The following is a 20,530-nucleotide window of genomic DNA, read 5'->3' as shown; positions in this document are numbered from 1 at the left end:
AATAGAAATGATTGCTTTTATCAACATGAGCAGCATACAGCTGTACCTTTCGGGTACACATTCACAACTTATTAGCCAAATCAGATTTAAGAAACTGATTCACGAAGTTGTTGTCTTGTCAATTAATGTTAATGTTGTTGTCGAAGTTATCCAGATACTTAAACTTGCAGATGACTTTCAGAAGGATGCCTCTTGGAAAGCTAAAGCTAAAATTAACTGCAGTCATACTCAAACGGAATCTGCTAAATGCATACTAAAAAATATCTGACTGTCCCCAAAGATGTATCCTCGTGAGTGTGGTGCAGCATCCACTTTTAACCAGCACACAGAGCAAACACAATTTCATCCCAGAATTGCAAAATCTGGAGAATCATTCAAATGTGCTCACAGTGTAATATTTCGCTCATAACTATGACAGAGGTTAAAAACTGTTTCGTTTTTAAAAATATATGTTTTTAAAAATAGTATGAATGCTGCAACAAAAATAATATAAGCGTCTATCCCGCATGTACTGCAAATAAGAGCACCTTATTCAAATTCATATGAACTTTAAAGAACCTAATGTGAATTAGCGGTAATATAATCTACACTGGAAGAAAGAAAATCTTCTAATACAGTCTTGGATCATCACCTCATGTATTTTTGTAGCCATCCAGACAACTGCACCTCCATCAAATCCTTTCACTGGAATAAAGAACATCCCTATTACAGCTAGTTAGCTGTCAGATCACTGTTAGCATTTATTTCAAAGAGATGTTAAATTAATGCACTTTTGACCTGATTTCCTTTTGATATGTGTGAAGCAAATTGGTGTATATAATGGCAGTCATCATCTGTATGTTTAAGGGTATACAATGCTGACATCCATGCATACAGGTACAAAGTATAAGCTGTTTCTACTGACAGGGGAGCAGAGATTTTTCTTTTTCATTACCTTTTTCTTTAAAATGTTGACCCATCTGACCTCCACAGTAATCAAGCTATTGCAGTACTTTCCTGAGCAGGAGGAGAACAGAATCACTTTTAGCTACAGACCATTACATGTCCAATTAACTGTACTCCAACCTGATCACTCAGCGAATAACCATCCCTTTTAACTATTATTGTTAGAGAGAGGTGTAATTTGTAAACCAGGACACATGGAGAATGAGCTATATGAAAATAATAACTCATTGCAGATGATTTTAGCTCTGCAACAGGACTAATAACGGAACTGAATTCAATCTCTGCAAGTAAAGAAACAGACAGGCAGGATCTACTGAGCTCATTTCTCTAATATCAGAAGGTTTTTGTTGAAATGTGCTTTCCAAAAGTTACAAGAAACAAGCAAACATGAACAAATATATCAGGGACTGTTACTTATAGGTGGAGTGAAGCTAATATTGAACTACTGTGTGTGTATTTATAACCCAGGAAACACACATCGCTTTTTTTCTTTTTTATGTTACACTTTTAAGGGTAATTAATATCCATATAAAACAGAACACCACATATCTGTGTTATCCTAGTATTGTGATTTTTGATATCAATTCAGACTCGAATTGAGGAGCTCATTTATTTTTCAATGTAAATTAGCCTTTGTAGAGTAACTATAGCTCAGTTTTCTGTATGAAATATCAATAGAAAAATTATAGGAATAATAATGGAGCGTTTATTTATTAGAATTGGGACAACACAATATTTTAAGACTACACTTGTCTGTTTGCAGCTTGCTCTCAAAGTGAGATGTGTCAGTGTGTGTGTGTGTGCATGCGCGCATGCGTGTGTGCGCGTGCGTGTGTGTGAGAGAGCAGACATCGAATAACAATGTTGATTATTAGGATATAGCAAAGGCGCACGAGGGCTCGCCTCATTCAAAGACAGAATGGGCGTGACCTTATGCCAATACACCTGTATGCAAAAATAAACGCACATTTTCTTCACGCAGGTAAGAAAAGCAAAGTCTGAAGCCATGTGGTTGCGAGAGGACCGGTTGTTCATGTAATGACCATCACACTTCGCTGGATTTTAGTATTTTTGGTAAATGTTATTTTCTTTTTTAGTTTATTACATGTATACGCTCTACTTGGGCCTATACACGAGATTTACCTCAATCAAAGCAGATTGCCTCCCGCTGTATCCAGGCGGTGCTTTAGTTTGCACAAAACTGCAAACCTGCAAATGTGGCATGGGCTATTAGAAAGAATAAAATTAGTAAAAACGAAAAAATAATGTCATAAAATTGCATTGATATGGTTTAACCACACACGCCTGATCAAAGAGAATATAGACACTTTAATAAAATATAGAATACATAATTAATTATACAGTAGGTTTATGTACAGTATAACGTTATGCTAATTAAACGTGTGTAATAGTATAACGAACACTGGTCTTACTTTGCACAGAAATGTGAAATATACATATAATACAAACAAGAATACGAATATGTAATGAAAATGGGCGAAAAGTGAAACTTAATCAAGGGGAGGGAAGAAACCTGAGCCTCGCAGTATTTTAATTACAGATATGCTGCAGGCCCATAGCGCAGGCTGGTCGGTCTCAAAACTTAACTTGAGAACATATATTTCTCATATGTATTTCATCTTGCGACATAAAGACTTGAATAATGTTTCTATCATACCAACATACATTACATCTACTTTACATTCAACAACGACCCCTACATAGGGCTACATTCAGCAGGACGTCTCCTTTTACTTTCTAGTAATAGCCCAGAAGACTCAACACACAGATTTCCATAAAATCCTTTGTCATTTTTTATCTCGATTAAGATATATATCTTTAATAATTACGTAACACAGCGAACAATTAGGCAAATACACTCTGTAAAAGTTCCTATAATCCACTGCGGGGATGTGTGTTTAGGCTGAAAGCCAAACCCAACCCCATAACAACAAATAAAGCTACATTTTCCCAGGATGATTTGACGTGTCACAAAATATTGGGTATACAACATTCACGAAAATACAGAGAGTATAGAGATACAGCTGTAAGTTGTTTAGGCTATAACCTGGACAAAATAGGTCCGATAAAGTGTAATTCACCCGCATTCGTCCCATCAAGAACTCAGAGAGACGAGGGGATGTTGTTACATTGCTTTGGTGGGAAAGAGTCCACACCGCTGTGGCATGTGTACCATCCATTGACAATACTTTTTTGAAAGGGAGACGCGGTGTGGAAAGTCCTTGAGCTCTGGGCGAAAGTGTGACCTGTCTGGCCGCAGGGATACTGAGAGGACTGGGACCTGTAGCTGCCTCTTTGTAGCAACAAAGGGTCCAAGAGGGGCTGTGACCTGTGTGTGGAGTAGTCCAAACTGCTGTCAAACGTGTGATGGAAACGTGACCTCTGGGTCGACTCGTCTCGACTCTCTGGGGACAGGGGGACATCTTGAGTTGAGGTTGGGGGCAGAGGAGGGCTGATATGGGCTCCATCTGAGACTCGAGTTGAACTGGTCTCCGCGATGTGACCCCCGTCACCGGGACGCGCGTCATCGCTTTTGGAGAGTTGAGCCTTGTTGCAGTGGAGCTTCATGTGCTTTCGCAGGGAGCTCGGGTGGGTGTAACACTTGTCGCAGCCCCTGACCTTGCAAATGTAGGGTTTGTCACTGGAGTGCACGTGAGAATGCTTTTTTCTGTCGCTGCTGTTTGCAAACCTCCGGTTGCAGCCCTCGAAATCACATTTAAAAGGTTTTTCACCTAAAACGTGCAAAGAGAGAAATTACGGCAAGTTAGAAAATACTGACAGGCCGGTGCATGCTGTTCCTGCCCTAAGTGTGTATCCTGATTTAACCTAGGTTATAAAACCGTGGTCCATTTCACCATGTTATAGAAAAAGTGAGCCTGCAAAACAGAAAAAATGCACATCCAGGCTTTACTCGATAGTGTGAAATGACTGTCTGATCTTCAGCTTTAACCAGCAGCAACTAACACTGAGCCCCCTTTTCCGCCTTGGTTGAAAAATGCCTCATCTTGAGAGCAAATTATTAATTGTGTGCAAAAACTTGCTATGGGTCATGAAATGAGAGTTACACTAGTTGCTGAAACTTTGTGCAGGCCTGTTCGCAACAAGTGCAGGCAGTTTCTCTGTGGACTGAATCAATAAGGCGGTAGTTAAACATGCATTATATTATGATAAACCTGTGACCCGCAAATGTAATGATTTGTTTAAATTAAGTTATCATGCAAAACATGAATAATGGCTATCAAAATGCTAATTGATCTTTCTGCACAAAATTGCCTGCAGCTGCGAAATACCTCCTGCTGCAGCTGACTAGAGATGGACTCGTAGATAAAATAGATTAAAAAAGCTTTAAAAGTTGCTGCTAGATCACCTTTATATATATAAAATCTTAGTATATTCTTCCCACATAAATTAGGTCTAATTAACAACACATTACGCATGTGCAGTCAAATCTAATATCAGGAAACGTCCATTTTCTGTCTCTATTATGTGTTGCTTACATTTGTAAAACTATTGTTAACCAAGATTAAAAGAGGGCGCCTAATAAATCGGTTTTATGCCAGTCATTTTCTCTAAAGGCCATTCACTCGTTCGTTATATTTTACATTTAAATGCCATCATTTTAGTATCATTACACCTTGTGAGTTCACGTTTTCACAATCGCGGAAATGTGTGTACAATTAAGAACAAAATAAGATTGCAGATTAAATCCTTGTTATATTAGATATAAGATATGTGCTCATATAGGGAAAGGGAAGGCCAAGGAAAGCCAGTTTAAAACGAAAAACATATAGCTTTGGGTAAAATAAAGAGCCAAAGTGATCGAAATTAAACAATAATGAGGCCGTTAATAAATAAGCTTTTTAATATTCTCCTCTTTTTGTTAATAATCGTTTCATTTTGCTGACTGAGGGTCATCCGTTCGCTCATCTTTGTGTATTTCCTCCTACATCACAGTGTGAGGTGCTCTGCTGTGAGGAGATGAATCCCTGGGAGGCAGAGACAGCGTAACGGCTACGTCACAACTCTCCGGTGTCCCGGCATTTATTTAATAATTTCCCTGAATGAAGTGGGAGAGGCACCCAAACCACTAGGCCTGCAGACTATACTCGTTTCCAATTGCTCACTGATCTGCCTGAGCATGCATTTCTCCATCAAAATAAGGCAACAAAACAACGACTGCGAGAAGCAGCTTTAAATATAAACATATTTAGAACAATGTAGGCCTAAAAAACACACTACAGTATATTAAATATATAACATAATAATAAAAAGAATAAAATAACAATACAAAAATAATACAAACAACAACAATAATAAGACAGAATTGCTATCATTTCCAAAATCTGTTTTAATGAAATATGAATGAAAAAAACAAACGACTGCACAACTCATAAATTGTAATGAAAGAGTTTTTCTTTGTGTTTTGAAAGTTAAAAACTCTCACTATATTTTTTATTTAAATTACCCTTATTAAAAAGTATGGTTCGAATATTATAATTATGATAATTATCAGCATCATCACATGTTGTGCTTTCGTGTGTTTATTAACTAACCTGTGTGAGTCCTCTTGTGGATCTTTAGATTTTCTGATCTCGCAAACACTTTCTCACAGCCGTGAAAGGGGCAGGGAAAGGGCTTTTCCCCTGTGTGGACTCTGACGTGGTTCACCAGCTTGTATTTGGCTTTGAAAGGCTTCCTGTCCCTCGCACAATTCTCCCATTGGCACACATATTCAGAGTGATCTGGTCCTCCGACATGCTCCACTGTCACATGCGTGACAAGTTCATACATGGTCCCGAAGGCTCTGGAGCAAGACATATTCCCAGCCCCCTCTTGGCCGTCACTCCACTTGCACACCAGCTCATGCTTCACTGTTTGTTTAGAGCACCTGAAGAAAGCGTCGCCTCCTCCACGCTGAATTGCCATGTTGAGGGGTTTGTACAGCCCCAGGAATTGCGAGACAAGCTGCTGGCTGTTTCCCTTGGGGTTGATAGTTTGGCCATAAGGGTGAGTCCGGCTGAGGAGGTCTCCAGGTAGACCCAGCATCATCTGCCCTCCGAAATCTCGAGATGCATCGGTGGACGCGTGGGCCTGCTCCTGATAACTTGAGAAAAAAGCATGGCTTCTGTTATCCCTGTAGCCGGAAAAGTCACGATACCTTCCAATCCCGCCATGTTGGTTAGGTCTTGATGCCAGTTGATCAGTGACGGGTGGCATGCCGGCTCCAGAAAGATTGGCTCCAATGATAATGCCCCTGGGGCTGTGCTCTAACCGGTGGCTGGGGTATCCAGAGTCTGAAAAATTGGGAACCGAATGGTCAGCATATGCACTGGACCTCGTCTCGGGATAGTCTCGCAAATTGTGCGAGGGGCAGAGTTTTAAGGAACTGCCAGTGGGGAGTCCCATGTGCTCCCCTGCCAAAGGTGGCAGCACCATGCTGGGTTCAGTATTGCTCTCCCCGGGGTTGACGCAAGAGAGAGGGCAGCCACTAAACCTCGAAAGGCTCGTCATGTTTTGTTGTGAGTTTGGCTATGAGTTTGCAAAATCAACGAATTCAGCACTCAGGATACACCTAGAAAGCCTCTTTCCATTTTTCCTTGTTTGTATATCATCTGCATGTGAAATTATTGGCCGTGAACTTCGCAGAAGATGGAACCAGACTCAATTTCGTTAAAGTTGGTGTGAGTCCCATGCCGTTCACTTTGCCCTCTTGATTTGTGGCAATAACCGTGGTAGTAAAAATGCTTCGAAACAGGCCATGGTGCAATATAAAAGCACAGCAGGCAAACCTGCTTTTAAAAAGGGGGCTTTGGGATTGGTTGGAATGCGCGGTGATTGACAGGCGCTGGGTTTGTTTTAAAAGGGACACGCAGGCGTTCACTGCACGACTCCGTTTTCAAATATCGCAGAGAAAATGCTTTGAAATGTGCCGCGATAGTTGCAAATATTGCTGCCTTTGTAACTGCAAACGCCTTCTCATAAGATCCCATCTCTAAATATGATAAATGCAAAGGTTAATGTGTGATACTAATAATCTGATAAAAATCAAGTGATTAAATGCAGACATGAGCAAACCACAACACTATCTATCACTGCATATCTACCGGCTTTTATTTCGCTGGAAACCTTGCCAAAGCAAATGTCCCACTCCTGCCCTTAAGAATAATAGAGAGACGCCAGAGCGTGTCCAGACCAATTATTGTCAAGACTTTCATTTTGAGTAGTGCACATTTCAGCACGGTGAAAATGGCATGAAACTAATTCTAACGATTAAAGCAGTTTTTTGAAATTATTTCTTTTAATAGGACTAATTATGTCTTTGTGCGTCATTAGCGACCAAAAACATTATTTATTTTTTGCAACAGTTTACTCAACTTTCATGAAGGTAAGAGTAGCATATATTTGCGTTACATGCACGTTGCATTTTAATTAGAGCACAAAACTACTCGTTGGCTCCATGTCCAAAGAGAAAAAAAACTTTGATAAAGCAACAAGTAGGCTAGTTCTGGCCTACATGACATCAGACCACCAAAGCTCCTATTTATCTTATTCGAAAATATGATTTCACATCCCAGCGGTGTCTGAAGGGAATGCTGCAGAACATGGTGTCGCTACTATTTTACTTTTGAATCCAACGTGAACTGGTACGCACCCTTTTCGTTAAGCTTTAATAAATACAAAATCATCAAACGTGCACCATGCGTCATGCAGGCTAGCACAGACGTACATGTGTTTGCGTAACAAGCATTATAAAACGTGACATACAGCAGTGGATAGGCTCCACTGTTCATGGGAAACTGATCAACTTTCTCACTTTGGGGTGCTGTGAGGACAGCAGCTCTGCGCGCTCCTCAGTGCAGCACATATTTCTGCACGTCTCCTCACTTTGACGTTGCTCCGATCTGATCAGCGAACTTTCTCCCATATACCAGTTTAGCCAAATTGTGTATCTGTTGCTTTAATATACATCTTAACGAAGTGGTGTTGGCTTCGGAGTGCAGCTCGAGGTGGAAGAAACCTAATTCTAAAGACTTACTGCAATTTTCAATATTTTCTTAAGATAAAACATTTGGAAAAAATCCGTTTCCTCATTGTAATGCTGACGTCACCTGCAGTGGATCCTAGGCAGAGACAAAGCAAGGGGCCCACTTGACATTAAGTGCCGCAAAATAGTAGACATGCCCAGAACTGGCCTAATTCTGTCATGATTGTAATGGACGCTCATGTTTGTCAACCTTTAACCCGATGCATTTCCGAAAATGATGGAGGGTTGAAGGCCAATAGACCGAAAGTTTCCAATCTGTCATTCAGAAGCGGAAAGGTCTGACAGACCTGCACCCCAAATCACTCCAGGTCCTTATTTGCATCAATGAGGCAAACACGAATAAGGACTCTCTTTTATTATTTAATACATCCATTCTGTAAAGCTGTTTTGGCTCACCTTCACACTAATAAACTCACAGGGATTTGTTTACTATTTACCTATTTCATAACTGAAGCTTGAACTGTAATATTTAGTCAAAAGGCCGAAGATTATTTAAATGTGTTCATAGCATCCAGATTTCAACATATAATTATAAATTAGCCTCATGAGGAGTTTTCTATAAATTATAATTTTATTTATTTTACTGGAATAAAGTATGAAAGTGTAGTCAAAAAAATTAACGACATGCAGGTAATTATGTAATTTGTAAATGTAAATGTTTAAAGTTGCAAATTCTTTCACCAACATTTCAATTTCGTAAAAATAAATATTGGAGTAGAAATGTTTCTTCACATGGATAAACAATGCACTTATAGTAATGGCCAAGACATACAAATATAAACCGCAATTAACTATTTTATTTGTTATATTTAATACATGAAACCAAAGCTGTGTCCTATATATTTGGAAGCTACACATAAACTCTACTTTCAATATGTACATTGTTACAAATTCTACCATTTTGACATCTGCAATCCCTTCCAACCCTCCAGCTTTATGAGTGTGGTCACTTATGGTGGTTGCTTGACAGGCCAGACACAATCTTAGTGACTGTTGCACACAAAATATCACTCCCAACTATCAAAACACTCATGTCAGGCAATACTCTTTACATAAGATCCCAGTCACTTCCAGTACACTGAAAATGGACCAAATGAATGACAAAGGGCGATATTAAGAGATGTAATAGATGAAGAAAACAACTGCCGGAAGACAAGAGTTACATATACCACTGTGTAGAAGACTGGACTGAAAATTCAGCGAATTGCATTTCTTTACCCGGGATTGTGTTGCGAAGAATTGTTTGAAAGAAACATGATTTCCTTTTTTGGGTAAAGTCTTTGAACAAAGGTGTTAAACATATAGCTTAATATAAATATACATGTCAATATGCATGTTTATTCATAATAAACTATTCACAGTCTGTTTATAAATCACCAGGTGTTAGCATGTGTATTGTCAATGTTTAACTAAAAATTGGAAAAAATAAAAGCATGAGGAAGATAGAATTATCATATCAAATATCCCAAATGTGTGTGTGTGCGTGCGTGTGTGTGTGTATGTGTGTGCGTGTGTGTGTGTGTGTGTGTGTGTGTGTGTGTGTGTGTGTGTGTGTGTGTGTGTGTGTGTGTGTGTGTGTGTGTGTGTGTGTGTGTGTGTGTGTGTGTGTGTGTGTGTGTGTGTGTGTGTGTTGAGACAACGTTCATATATGTGGTACAACTAATGCCTATATGTGTGTGTTTTGCATGTGTGTGTACCATTTAAACAACTGCATATATTTGTGTGGAGTAGTGAGTGGTGCTGAGATACTACAATTGATAAAGAATGGCAGTGTGCAGTCTTTCCATGACTTTATGAAATTTAGATGAATTAACAGGTTTGGGACGAGTCCATTTGCAGACCGATGCTCCAGTAAATCACAGCAAGAAGTCAATTAGCCTTCTCCATCAGCAATAGGAAGGTGAACACCTACTGCAGTACTGTCGCAGTCACTCAAACCCAACTGACCAGATAATATATGATAAATAAACACAGATCTGTGGAGTTATTTACTGTATTGTACTGTATGCAAGTATAAACCCTCATAGGGCAATATGAACCCCCGAAACATGTATGTTTCTCCTATGACGAACCAACAAATACACAGCAACAAAATGTGTCCGATAACAATGCAATAAAGTCAAGCATCACATTGTGAAATTACAAATTACAAGACAGTAAATTGTCTTTCGTCATGTAAAACTTCAGTATCTACGGCTGCAAATTCCATGTCATTATCACCCGCTATATACTTGCACGGATATTCAAAAATAACATTTGATTATAGGAGTGTGTTTTAAAATACAATAAAATGTATAAACTACATTTTAGTTTTGTGAACGGTTAAGGATTTCTGAAACAAGTGCATGCATAAAAATGTAATTTTGCCGAAACAAATGTGAATCTAAATGTATTTTAATCTGAGAATGTATGATATTTACTGGATTGTATGAGGGCACACCAGAGCATGAGTCTAAGGGCTCTGCAGAATATTATAGAACTGGGAAAAGGTGTCATGGAGAATGCACCTAATGCAGCACACCGAACACAACCATGCATTGCAGTATTGTATCAAACCATAACCTATAAGAGATGCCAAATTAAACCACAGCAAAACCTGCACAATCATTCAGCCAAATGCTCATTTAAACAAAAATAGTGATATTCATTTAACTGTGTAACATTGCCATTTCTTTCATGTATATACAGCAAGCGTACACATATTCAGTGGTATTCAATACATGGAAGTACTTTCAGGCTATGCTTTTGCGACTGATGAAGATTTCCCTTTTGTCTGGTCACTACTGAGTTAACTTTAAGTCCACAATCTCTATAGCACAAGCGGCCTGAGCCAGCCATGCATATAGGCTTCAGGCCAGACAACATGGACTAAACAAATAACTACTTAACATTGCTATAAGAAAATTATCCAGACGTTTGGGCTGCCATGGCACATTTCTTTTATATAAGAACATAATGATCATGCATCCAAGTCAAGTCATTTTTCAAATTATGCATTCAAAACACTTTCACACTGCTGACTCAACACATCTAGTTAGAATAAATGTATAATGTGAGTTGTTTACCATTTAGGCTGATGGTTATGTTCTGCTCTTTTCCAACAGCATGGGCATACTGTCAAAGAGGTATGCACAGTACAATATGGGGATATTTTAAGGTAACGCGCATGCTCAGTTTGAAGAAGCTTATGTTATAACCAATGGGCTATCCAAACGCCCTATGAGGTAATCCCAGCAGAGATAACTAAATCATCAAATTATAGTCTAAATAGTGCTGCAGAATAACGTGATAATTTAGCACGTTGCATTACACCCACGTGCAAATGATCATTAAATATTTTAGACTGTTTCCAACATTGCAATCAAAGAAAACACCTAAACCACTAAGCATATTCAATTAATCGTTTTACGAAAGTGAAACTCACATCTCTAACGGTTTGAACACTAATGTCAGTGGTTGCAAAACTAGAAAATATAACGGTGTAAAATGTAAAATAATTAAAGGTAATAGACATGTCAAAAAAGAGGTGAAAATGTGAAGGGCGGCATGCCCGAGGAGCGGGGGAAATATTCTGGGGGGAAAATGGCTGGTGTGAGTGAGACAAATGGCTACCAAAAGTGCAACACTATAAAAAGCCTGTGAAGCACTTTCCCCTGTTTTTAAGTTTCTCCATTTTCTATTGTTCACCAAAAAAAGTATGTATGCGGCAAAGCAGTCTGATTCTTTGGGTTGTTATTTTTTACCAAAAAGAAAAGAAAAATATATGACCTATTCGTGCAACCTCGTATTCGGGGTTGACAAAACAACAGAACATCGATTTTTTTAAGCTCAAATCTTGGCAATCCACAATTGTAGAATTAATTACGTAATAAATACCGTTTTAATAAATACCAGAACACCTGAAGAGATCTGCAGTAATTTTAGACAGGCAACAGTTGCTCTTATAGGTCTATTTGATGACAGCTTCTCTTTTTCTCAGCATTGCCGACGCTGCTGCTGTCGCTCACAAACATTTGTGACTCATCTAAACCATGTTACGTTATTATTCCATAGTGATAATGTGGCTGCAAATACAGGGCACATGACCTTAAGTGGCGTATGGGGCCTACACGTTTCAACAAGCCAATAAAATACGGACGGAATAGAGGAAAACTTAACAGGCTGCTTGTCACTTGTGAAAGATCACAAAGGTCGCTATAAATCTCATACTGCAAAACTGCAAAGGCAAACTATGTTAACTGTGTGTGTGTGTGTGTGTGTGTGTGTGTGTGTGTGTGTGTGTGTGTGTGTGTGTGTGTGTGTGTGTGTGTGTGTGTGTGTGTGTGTGTGTGTGTGTGTGTGTGTGTGTGTGTGTGTGTGTGTGTGCGTGTATGCGTGTGCGTGTGCGTCTCTTTGTAGGCTACGTGTTGGTGTGTGTGCATGTGTGCTAATGGTTTACTGTGTGTGTTTTCGTGCATGCGCATGGTTTGCCGTGAGAGGACGTGTGTGTGTGTGTGTGTGTGTGTGTGTGTGTGTGTGTGTGTGTGTGTGTGTGTGTGTGTGTGTGTGTGTGTGTGTGTGTGTGTGTGTGTGTGTGGTGTGTGTGTGTGTGTGTGTGTGTGTGTGTGTGTGTTGTGTGTGTGTGTGTGTGTGTGTGTGTGTGTGTGAGAGAGTGAAGGGAGGAGTAAACTGTGAGAGGCTATGTATGCTTGGTGAGAGAGAGGAGAGAAGGAGAAAAGAGAGGGAGAAAGAGGCAGACAAACAGAGGGAGGGGGAGAAAATGGGAGAGGGAGAGAGAGAGAGAGAGAGAGAGAGAGAGAGAGAGAGAGGAGAGAGAGAGAGAAGAGGAGAGAGAGAGAGAGAGAGAGGGAGAGAGAGAGAGAGAGAGAGAGAGAGAGAGAGAGAGAGAGCAGTTTACGGAGGAAAAGAGATGAAGTGAGTCTCATTCGTCGTTTTGCTTCAAGACAAATTGTCGAGGTTATGTACAAAAAGCGCAAGTGTTGTACTAATGTGCGCGACTTCCATAAAAAAACAGAGGTATGCAGGTCCTTGCAACATTTAAATTAACGTATGAGTAACAGGCCTAAATAACGAGCAGGCTATGTTCACTTCAAGAAAACTAACCTCCACCGGCTAAATATAATACACTGTAGGCTAGACGTTTGCACTTCGCCACCGTGCAGTCCACACAGGCCTGCCTCATGCTGCTACTAACAGATGGACGACGGAGAAGTAAGAAAACTCACCTTTTCAATCTATAACTCTTTCTCGAGGAAATGTTCTGGGGTGAATGCGGTAGGGTGAGGGCGAAAGCAGAATGAAGGACTGATTTGAAGATTTTGTTGGTCCAGATCCCTTAAAATAAAGAATGTGAGCTCCTTCCTGGGACAGATTGAGGGGGAAAGGATGTGAATGGCTTGGAGTTAAAAAGCGCCGCTTGAAGCACTCAGCGCGTCTCTGAACTTGATCAGATTTTATGTGTCCTGCAGCGAGTCAGTGGCAGCCCTGTGAAACTTGCTCAATGGCAGGAATTTTTGGCTGAGCTAAAAAATCTCAGGATATTACAATTACTGCCATCTTTCTTTCTGCCTTTTATTCCACCGTCTTACACCCTATAGAGCTTTTGCACAAAAAAAATACCCCCCTCCCCTTTCAAGCGGCTTCAAGAAAGCCACAGTTTGGAACTGTGCCAAGTACATTCAAGTTTTCAGTTAATAAGAGCTAAACTGGTCACATGAAGGATAAGAATAACAGATGAGTCAATGATATATATAGATAGATAGATAGAGATGTTAAATAGCAGGCATTTCAAAATGTATTATAAAGTTTTAAATATGTTCAAAAAACTCAACCAAAAACGTTTTTTTTATGCAGTGTTAGTTCGTTGCTGTTACTGTGAAATAATAGAGTGTGCCACTCTAGAAATATAGTTGTTAAAAAATTTCTGGGTGGCATAATAACTGATCCAATTATTTGTATATTATTTGCCTGGTAGTTTCTGAGGAATATAAAACCATGCAAGGCTGCATGAGACATGCTCTGCACATAACACATGCAGGATCTGCGCTAGTGCTCCGCTTTACCTGCAAAATAATGCCTGTAAGAGCCAATCAAATGAAACCAATTGAGACGACCTGCCATCTTCAATACCAAACTGTGCCAATCACCAGAAATCTAGCCAATTAACACCCTCCTTCGCAGTCACGTGTCAGAGGGGTAGCTGAGCGCTCATTGGCTGTCGTAGCACTGCCTCCTGAGTTCATTTATGTTCGGGGAGTGAGTGATTGACTTTATCAGTCCAAGGACATCATCCGGCTGGAAAGGGGGGGAAGTTTGATCCTCTTTCTCACGGATCGCAGTCAACGGGAGTTTTTTTTCTCCCAACTCTTTACGCATAGGATTTTTCACCGTTTCTGCCCCGTTGTTTTTTATTTTAGGATTTTCGTAAAACGTGGTAAATCTCGGCGCGGTGTCTGCAGCTTGCGCGCTCCGCTGCACTGGATTTTAATTTTGTTTTCTTCACCTCTCCTAAATTAGCTTCAAGCTCATGACTATGCTTCTTGATAGCGGTCCGCAGTTTGCATCGTTAGGAGTCGGGGGTTTCGGTACACCACGGCACCACGACCTCGGGAACAGAGACCCGGGTCTGGGGTTGAATCCCTTCGCCGATCCCCCCCACTCCGCAGCTTTCAAAATCAGCCCCGGCGTGGCACACGATATCGCCTCCAGCCAGACATCAGCGTTCACCCCGCAAGCCACTGGATATGCAGCTGCCCTGGGACACACTCACGGCGGGCAGGTGGGCTCGTACGGCGGGGGAGCTTTCAATTCAACACGGGACTTTCTCTTCCGGAACCGGGGTGTTGGAGAGTCCACGGGGCCGAGCGCACAGCATGGCCTCTTTGCAGCTTCGGCGGGTAGCCTCCACGGTCCGTCCGGGATGAGCGATAACCCCGGACATTTGTTGTTTCCAGGACTTCACGACCAGGGGGTGAGCCACACTTCACCGAGTGGACATGTTGTTAACAGCCAAATGCATCTTGGCTTACGTGGGGACATTTTCGGACGACCTGATCCGTACCGTCCGGTTGCGAGCCCTCGGACGGACCACTACGGGGCTCAGCTCCACAACTACAGCCATCCCATCAACATGAACATGGGGATGAATGTGCCGACACACCACGGTCCCGGGGCCTTCTTTAGATACATGAGACAACCAATTAAACAAGAATTATCCTGCAAATGGATTGACGAGAACCAGATGAACAGACCCAAAAAGACTTGCGAGAGGACGTTCAGCACAATGCACGAGATGGTCACTCATGTGTCCATGGAGCATGTTGGCGGCCCGGAGCAGAGCAACCACATCTGCTTTTGGGAGGACTGCCCGAGAGAAGGGAAATCTTTTAAGGCCAAGTACAAACTCGTCAACCACATCCGTGTGCACACGGGAGAAAAACCATTCCCATGCCCATTCCCCGGATGTGGGAAAATATTCGCCAGATCGGAAAATTTGAAAATCCACAAAAGAACACATACAGGTAGGCACCGGCAAAAGCATGCGTAAAATAACACTGTTTTAAAGTGATGCTTGTATGTTTAGAAATGCTGAATCCTGTCTGTTTTAGAGTGCTAACAAATGTGTGCATATTTTGTTGTTTACAATAACCATCTGAGAAGTTGGGCCCACATGTATCCAGCTGAACAGTTTCCAAATAGTTGTAGTGCAGTTCATAATAAACAAAGTGATACATTATTGTTAGCATGATAATTTAAGAAAAATGTGATGTTGTTGTTGTCCAACTCGTTATGTTAACCATTAATCCCTGTAGTTTTCTGCTAGGAAGTTGGATGAGATATATAAAGATAGATACTTTACGCATGTATTCAAGTTAAAGTGCTCTTTAGAGCTAGACTACCTCTTGTGCCTTCTGAACTTTATATAAAATGATAAGGAATCAGTTTGTAGCTAATTATTGTCCTTGTTCAGCTATCATATAGTGCAGAAGATGCCCTGTTGATTCAATGTTTACTATAGGAGCAGACGCAAAGAGCAGGCCAGTAGTAGTAGGAGCAGGCCTCTTGAATAAATAAAGCCTGACAGAGCAGAGTGTAGTAGTGTAGCTGTATCCATGTCGACCAGAAAATGTAGGTTACTCTTGTTATATAATACGCTGCAGACCATTTACATCGGGCTGCGGCTTTACATGATGTGTTACAATGGGAGTTTGTTTGTTCGGGCCATTGGGGTAACTCATGGTGTGTATTTAATCCTGCAGGTGAGAAGCCGTTTAAGTGTGAATTTGATGGCTGTGACAGACGCTTCGCCAACAGCAGCGACAGGAAAAAGCACATGCATGTGCACACATCAGACAAGCCATACATCTGCAAAGTGTGCGACAAGTCATACACACACCCCAGCTCTCTCAGGAAACACATGAAGGTAATTAACGTCTTCATTACTCCTTAAACACATTAACACACATATACACACACTCTCCACCCCCCTGCAACAGACAGGAACTATCACAACTTCAGGCATTTCTTAAGCTGTTACAGCACTATTTCGGTGCAAAAAAAGAAACATTTAAGATGTTATAGAGTATATTAGGGATAGGCCTACTTAACATCACAATTAAACAATTTGAATATATCAGTGAATTATCTGTGAATAAAGCCCTACATGCCTGCCACTCTTCTAAACTAGATTTACGGTTTGAAACCTTTTTTGCGTTAATTAAAAAAACAAGCCTGGTTTAAAGCAATGCATGCGTCTAAATGTTTTCTCTTCACATTTAAATATTTGAGTTTAAAAAGAAAAATACGTGTTACGATGCACGTTAATGGAGCATTGATTTGGACATATTTTGCAGTGTAGAAGTTGCCGTGCCTGTTTTAAGTTTTCTGTGTGTTATAGAAGCTATACAAAATCCAGAGTTTTAATCCGCATTTAAATCCAACACTCTGCTAGCCACTTCATGGACTGGGGCATATAATAATAGTATACGTTATTCTTAGTGTTTAATTATTTTTATTTTTTTCAGGTACATGAGTCTCAAGCATCCGAATCGTCTCCAGCAGCCAGCTCTGGATACGAGTCGTCCACACCACCAGTGCTGGTCTCAGCCAACACGGAAGACCCGACAAAAACACCGCCATTAGCGGTGCAAAACACGTCTGGTCACAGCGAAGGACTGGCACCCAACTTTAATGAATGGTACGTTTGAAGTTGGAAAAGCAAACCATCTCTCAATGTGGACCGTGGAGTTGAGGATAAAAAAAACAACTGACAAACTATTCCTGTTCTCTTCACACACACTCATGCGCACACACAAACACAGTCACACACACACACACACACACGCTGTCAGACACACACAAATGGGATTGGGGCATCAACAACAACAACAACAACAACAACAACAACAACAACAACGACAGGAGATGAGAGCAAAAGCCAGCACCAAGCAGGCCACGTACGTTCTCAGGATCGCAAAATGTGACTTGTATTGCGCAGTTTTGAGGAAATCAAACAAAAATCATGAATAAATAGAACTCAATACTTTCTCAGTATAAATAAATGTTTTTTATCTTTTAGTTTACAGAAAAAATGTTTTATTTTTCATTTTATGTATTTTCTCAAATTTTTATTTAAAAAAAAGAATAAAAAGGAAGAATATTTCACACTGTTTTATATGACGGTGACGCGCTATTGTCGCCTCTTCAATTGATTGTTGGAACTTCAGACAGTCTTAAGAAACGTGCCAAAGTCTTTGTCATGAACTTGAACACAGAAAAAAAATCCTAAATAAATATTATACTCGTGAATGTATTTCCTTGTTTGATGGGGTCGAATCTATTGTCAACGTCCGTTTTCAGGTGGAGAAATGTGGTATTAGGTTACGATTGTTACCGTTAAATATAACGTTGCCTTTTGTTAATACCGTTGTAAATACATATCCATGATGCCATATTTATCAATTTGTAATTTAATTATGGGTATGAGTTCTGAAACTGAAATGATATTTATGGAAATGTTTTCTAACAAGAACTGTACAGTTTTGGTCATAACCAGCTTAACATTGAACACATGATAAACTCTAAAGCTCCAACATCGCGATTGTATCCTTCTCCTTTTCTTTTTAACCAATAGGCCTATATGTGTCTTATTTGGATCGAAGAAATCATCTATATGAATATTATGGATTTGTCTATATATAATGCAGATATTTCCGTCACTTTTATTTTCTTTATGAGACCATTGACATGTAAATCATTGACATTGTAGAACTGAGTTCAGTTGAGCTGAGAAGCTATACAAAGGGTTCTGTTGATATCTTTATTTTTGGTTAAACTTTTTTGTGTATTTTACTTTTCTAGTATCAGAAATAGATGTCAATTCGTAGCATAAACTCAGTATTAAAAAAAGAACAAATCCATCAGCCTATTGCACTCCTATACAGGTCTTAGTCGATTGTGCGAAGTTCATGATTTCCAAATCAAGGAGACAGCATTTTATTTCCAATTCGGGTCAAGCACCCACTTATATGCGCCAGTATGGCACTCTTTATAGTTCCAGCAATGTCTTTGTGCAAGTATGTTTAAATGTGTGCATCGGCAACAATGGAACTGTCACAACACAGTATCTTCAAAAATAAAAAAAGTTTTTTTGTCCGTCAGCTTGCATTGTTTTAAATGTAATTCTTCTGTGAAACTAAGTGTGTTATTTGTTGTGGTGTTGCATATAGAGCAGTTTGATTACACATTTGCTTGTTTTGTGTGAATAACTTGTCAAGATGACATTTTTTGTGTTTAACAAAATCTAGTGGAAGGAATTTAAAAATATGTGAGTGGGGGAAGAAGCCGTTCAGTGGCAAAAAGAGTTACAGCATTGCATTGTAACCTATTCTCAAGAATTAAATATTATGCATACACAAAGTATATTGTACTCATGAGGACAATTTTCAGACCACCAGCACTACTTTTAAAATAAAATGTAAAAAACGGTACCTCGTGACAGTGATATATGAAATAAGTTTATTTAAATAATTTAAGGAATATATGTTTTATATGCTATTTTCTATACCTTAATTTAAATGAAGTACTTTTTCTTATTCCCACCACCTTTCTGCCCCATGTCCAGAGGTCAGCGAAAAATATCTGATGTATAAAAACAGCTAGAATGTGATGTTGTAACACTTTCTGGGAGAAATGGGTCAAACTCCAAGTTATTCCTGAAGAGCAAAAATGTTTTACTGATGAACTGTGTCACTGTGCCACATTGAGGCAAACCCTGTTGCAGCAGGCCTATGAGTTAGCCTATTTAGCTACCAGAGGCAAAGGTTCCTTGTACTTTTTAGGCTACTGTCTGTTGGTTGATTTGTTTTACCAACTATTTATGAAGAAATGTGAACGGAAATTTTGACTGAAATTAAAAATCATTATGAAAAGCAACTTCAGACTGCGAGGTTGATTATTATCACCGTGTTGTTCTGCTCCCTGCATCTTTACACATATATCCGACACTGTTTGATATGCTGTTTGTATCAGACTAGTAGGAGTCATTGAACTTGACACTGATTAAGGCGCCATTTTAGTATCGTGTGTGTGTGTGTGTGTGTGTGTGTGTGTGTGTGTGTGTGTGTGTGTGTGTGTGTGTGTGTGTGTGTGTGTGTGTGTGTGTGTGTGTGTGTGTGTGTGTGTGTGTGTGTGTGTGTGTGTGTGTGTGTGTGTGTGTGTGTGTGTGTGTGTGTGTGTGTGTGTGTGTGTGTGTGTGTGTGTGTGTGTGTGTGTGTGTGTGTGCTTGTGAATGGGAATATTTGGGGTACCAAGTTGGAGCACCACTTCTTGGCAGAGAGTATGGGTATAGATTGGGAATATGGTTCATCCATGGCTGCGAGAGTTGCACTTGCAAAGTTTATATGTTGTTATTTTATTCTGCTAAATAGTCAAAAAGACGGGCAACTGAGGACACAGTGTGACCGTGAAAGTGGAGGGGGGTTCGTTGCCAAAAGTGGAGCTGCCCTATGTCTCCCACTCGATTAACAAGGAACCGCTTCATAAAAACAACCAAAGGAGTTACCACACATCAATGGACGCCATAATACGCATTTAAACGGCGAAAAAAATCAGTTTGAATCCGAACAAGAGCTCATGCAAAGACTCTGAATCTCTAATATTTCAAAGTGTCGCGAATCAAATGTTTTATAAGGCCATGTTAATGCAGGAACAATTATGAAATACACAAGGTGGTAACTTCAAACACTTCTGTAAAATAAATACTTTAATAATTATATTCTGAAAAGCAGAAGAGCCTTTCTTAAACAAACTACCGCATGGTGTTTCAAACCATAACACACACTCCAAATATCCTTCAGATTTGGGGAAATTGATTCAATTTAGTTTCTGACTATTGCGCAAGCGCAACCTTTGCACTTGGTTTGATTCGTTTATTTCACTTCCTCTTCCCTCCTCTCTTACCCACATCACCCTCCTCCCTCTCCTCCTGCCTGGCTCGTCTAGTCTTGTCGCACATTTCAA

At 40.1% G+C, this 20,530-nt stretch overlaps 2 protein-coding genes and 1 long non-coding RNA gene across 4 annotated transcripts in view; 1 reads left to right on the top strand and 2 right to left on the bottom strand.

Moving 5' to 3' along the window:
* LOC117454145 (uncharacterized) overlaps window positions 1-13,787 on the bottom strand; it is a 32,903-nt gene extending 19,116 nt beyond the window's left edge. For both annotated transcript variants that reach the window (XR_004552957.2, XR_004552958.2), the window contains exon 1: window positions 13,237-13,787. This is a non-coding gene — a long non-coding RNA (uncharacterized lncRNA). The remainder of the gene's footprint in view (window positions 1-13,236) is intronic.
* zic6 (zic family member 6) lies at window positions 2,315-6,680 on the bottom strand. The gene is made up of 2 exons (XM_034093251.1): window positions 5,520-6,680; window positions 2,315-3,698 (listed from the first exon to the last, which is right to left on the bottom strand). Exons 1-2 carry the CDS (start codon window positions 6,475-6,477, stop codon window positions 3,070-3,072), a joined length of 1,587 nt encoding a protein of 528 aa, XP_033949142.1. The 5' UTR covers window positions 6,478-6,680; the 3' UTR covers window positions 2,315-3,069.
* A 476-nt stretch (window positions 13,788-14,263) lies between the features above and the next one.
* Window positions 14,264-19,444, top strand: zic3 (zic family member 3 heterotaxy 1 (odd-paired homolog, Drosophila)). Its single transcript, XM_034093252.2, has 3 exons — window positions 14,264-15,531; window positions 16,270-16,433; window positions 17,035-19,444. Exons 1-3 carry the CDS (start codon window positions 14,538-14,540, stop codon window positions 17,215-17,217), a joined length of 1,341 nt encoding a protein of 446 aa, XP_033949143.1. The 5' UTR covers window positions 14,264-14,537; the 3' UTR covers window positions 17,218-19,444.
* The last annotated feature ends 1,086 nt before the right edge of the window (window positions 19,445-20,530 follow it).

The sequence above is a fragment of the Pseudochaenichthys georgianus genome, chromosome 10 (genome assembly GCF_902827115.2).
Source record: "Pseudochaenichthys georgianus chromosome 10, fPseGeo1.2, whole genome shotgun sequence".
NCBI lineage: Eukaryota > Metazoa > Chordata > Actinopteri > Perciformes > Channichthyidae > Pseudochaenichthys > Pseudochaenichthys georgianus.
The sequence above is the reverse complement of the archived record's forward strand: the minus strand, read 5'-3'. Positions and strand labels throughout refer to the sequence as shown.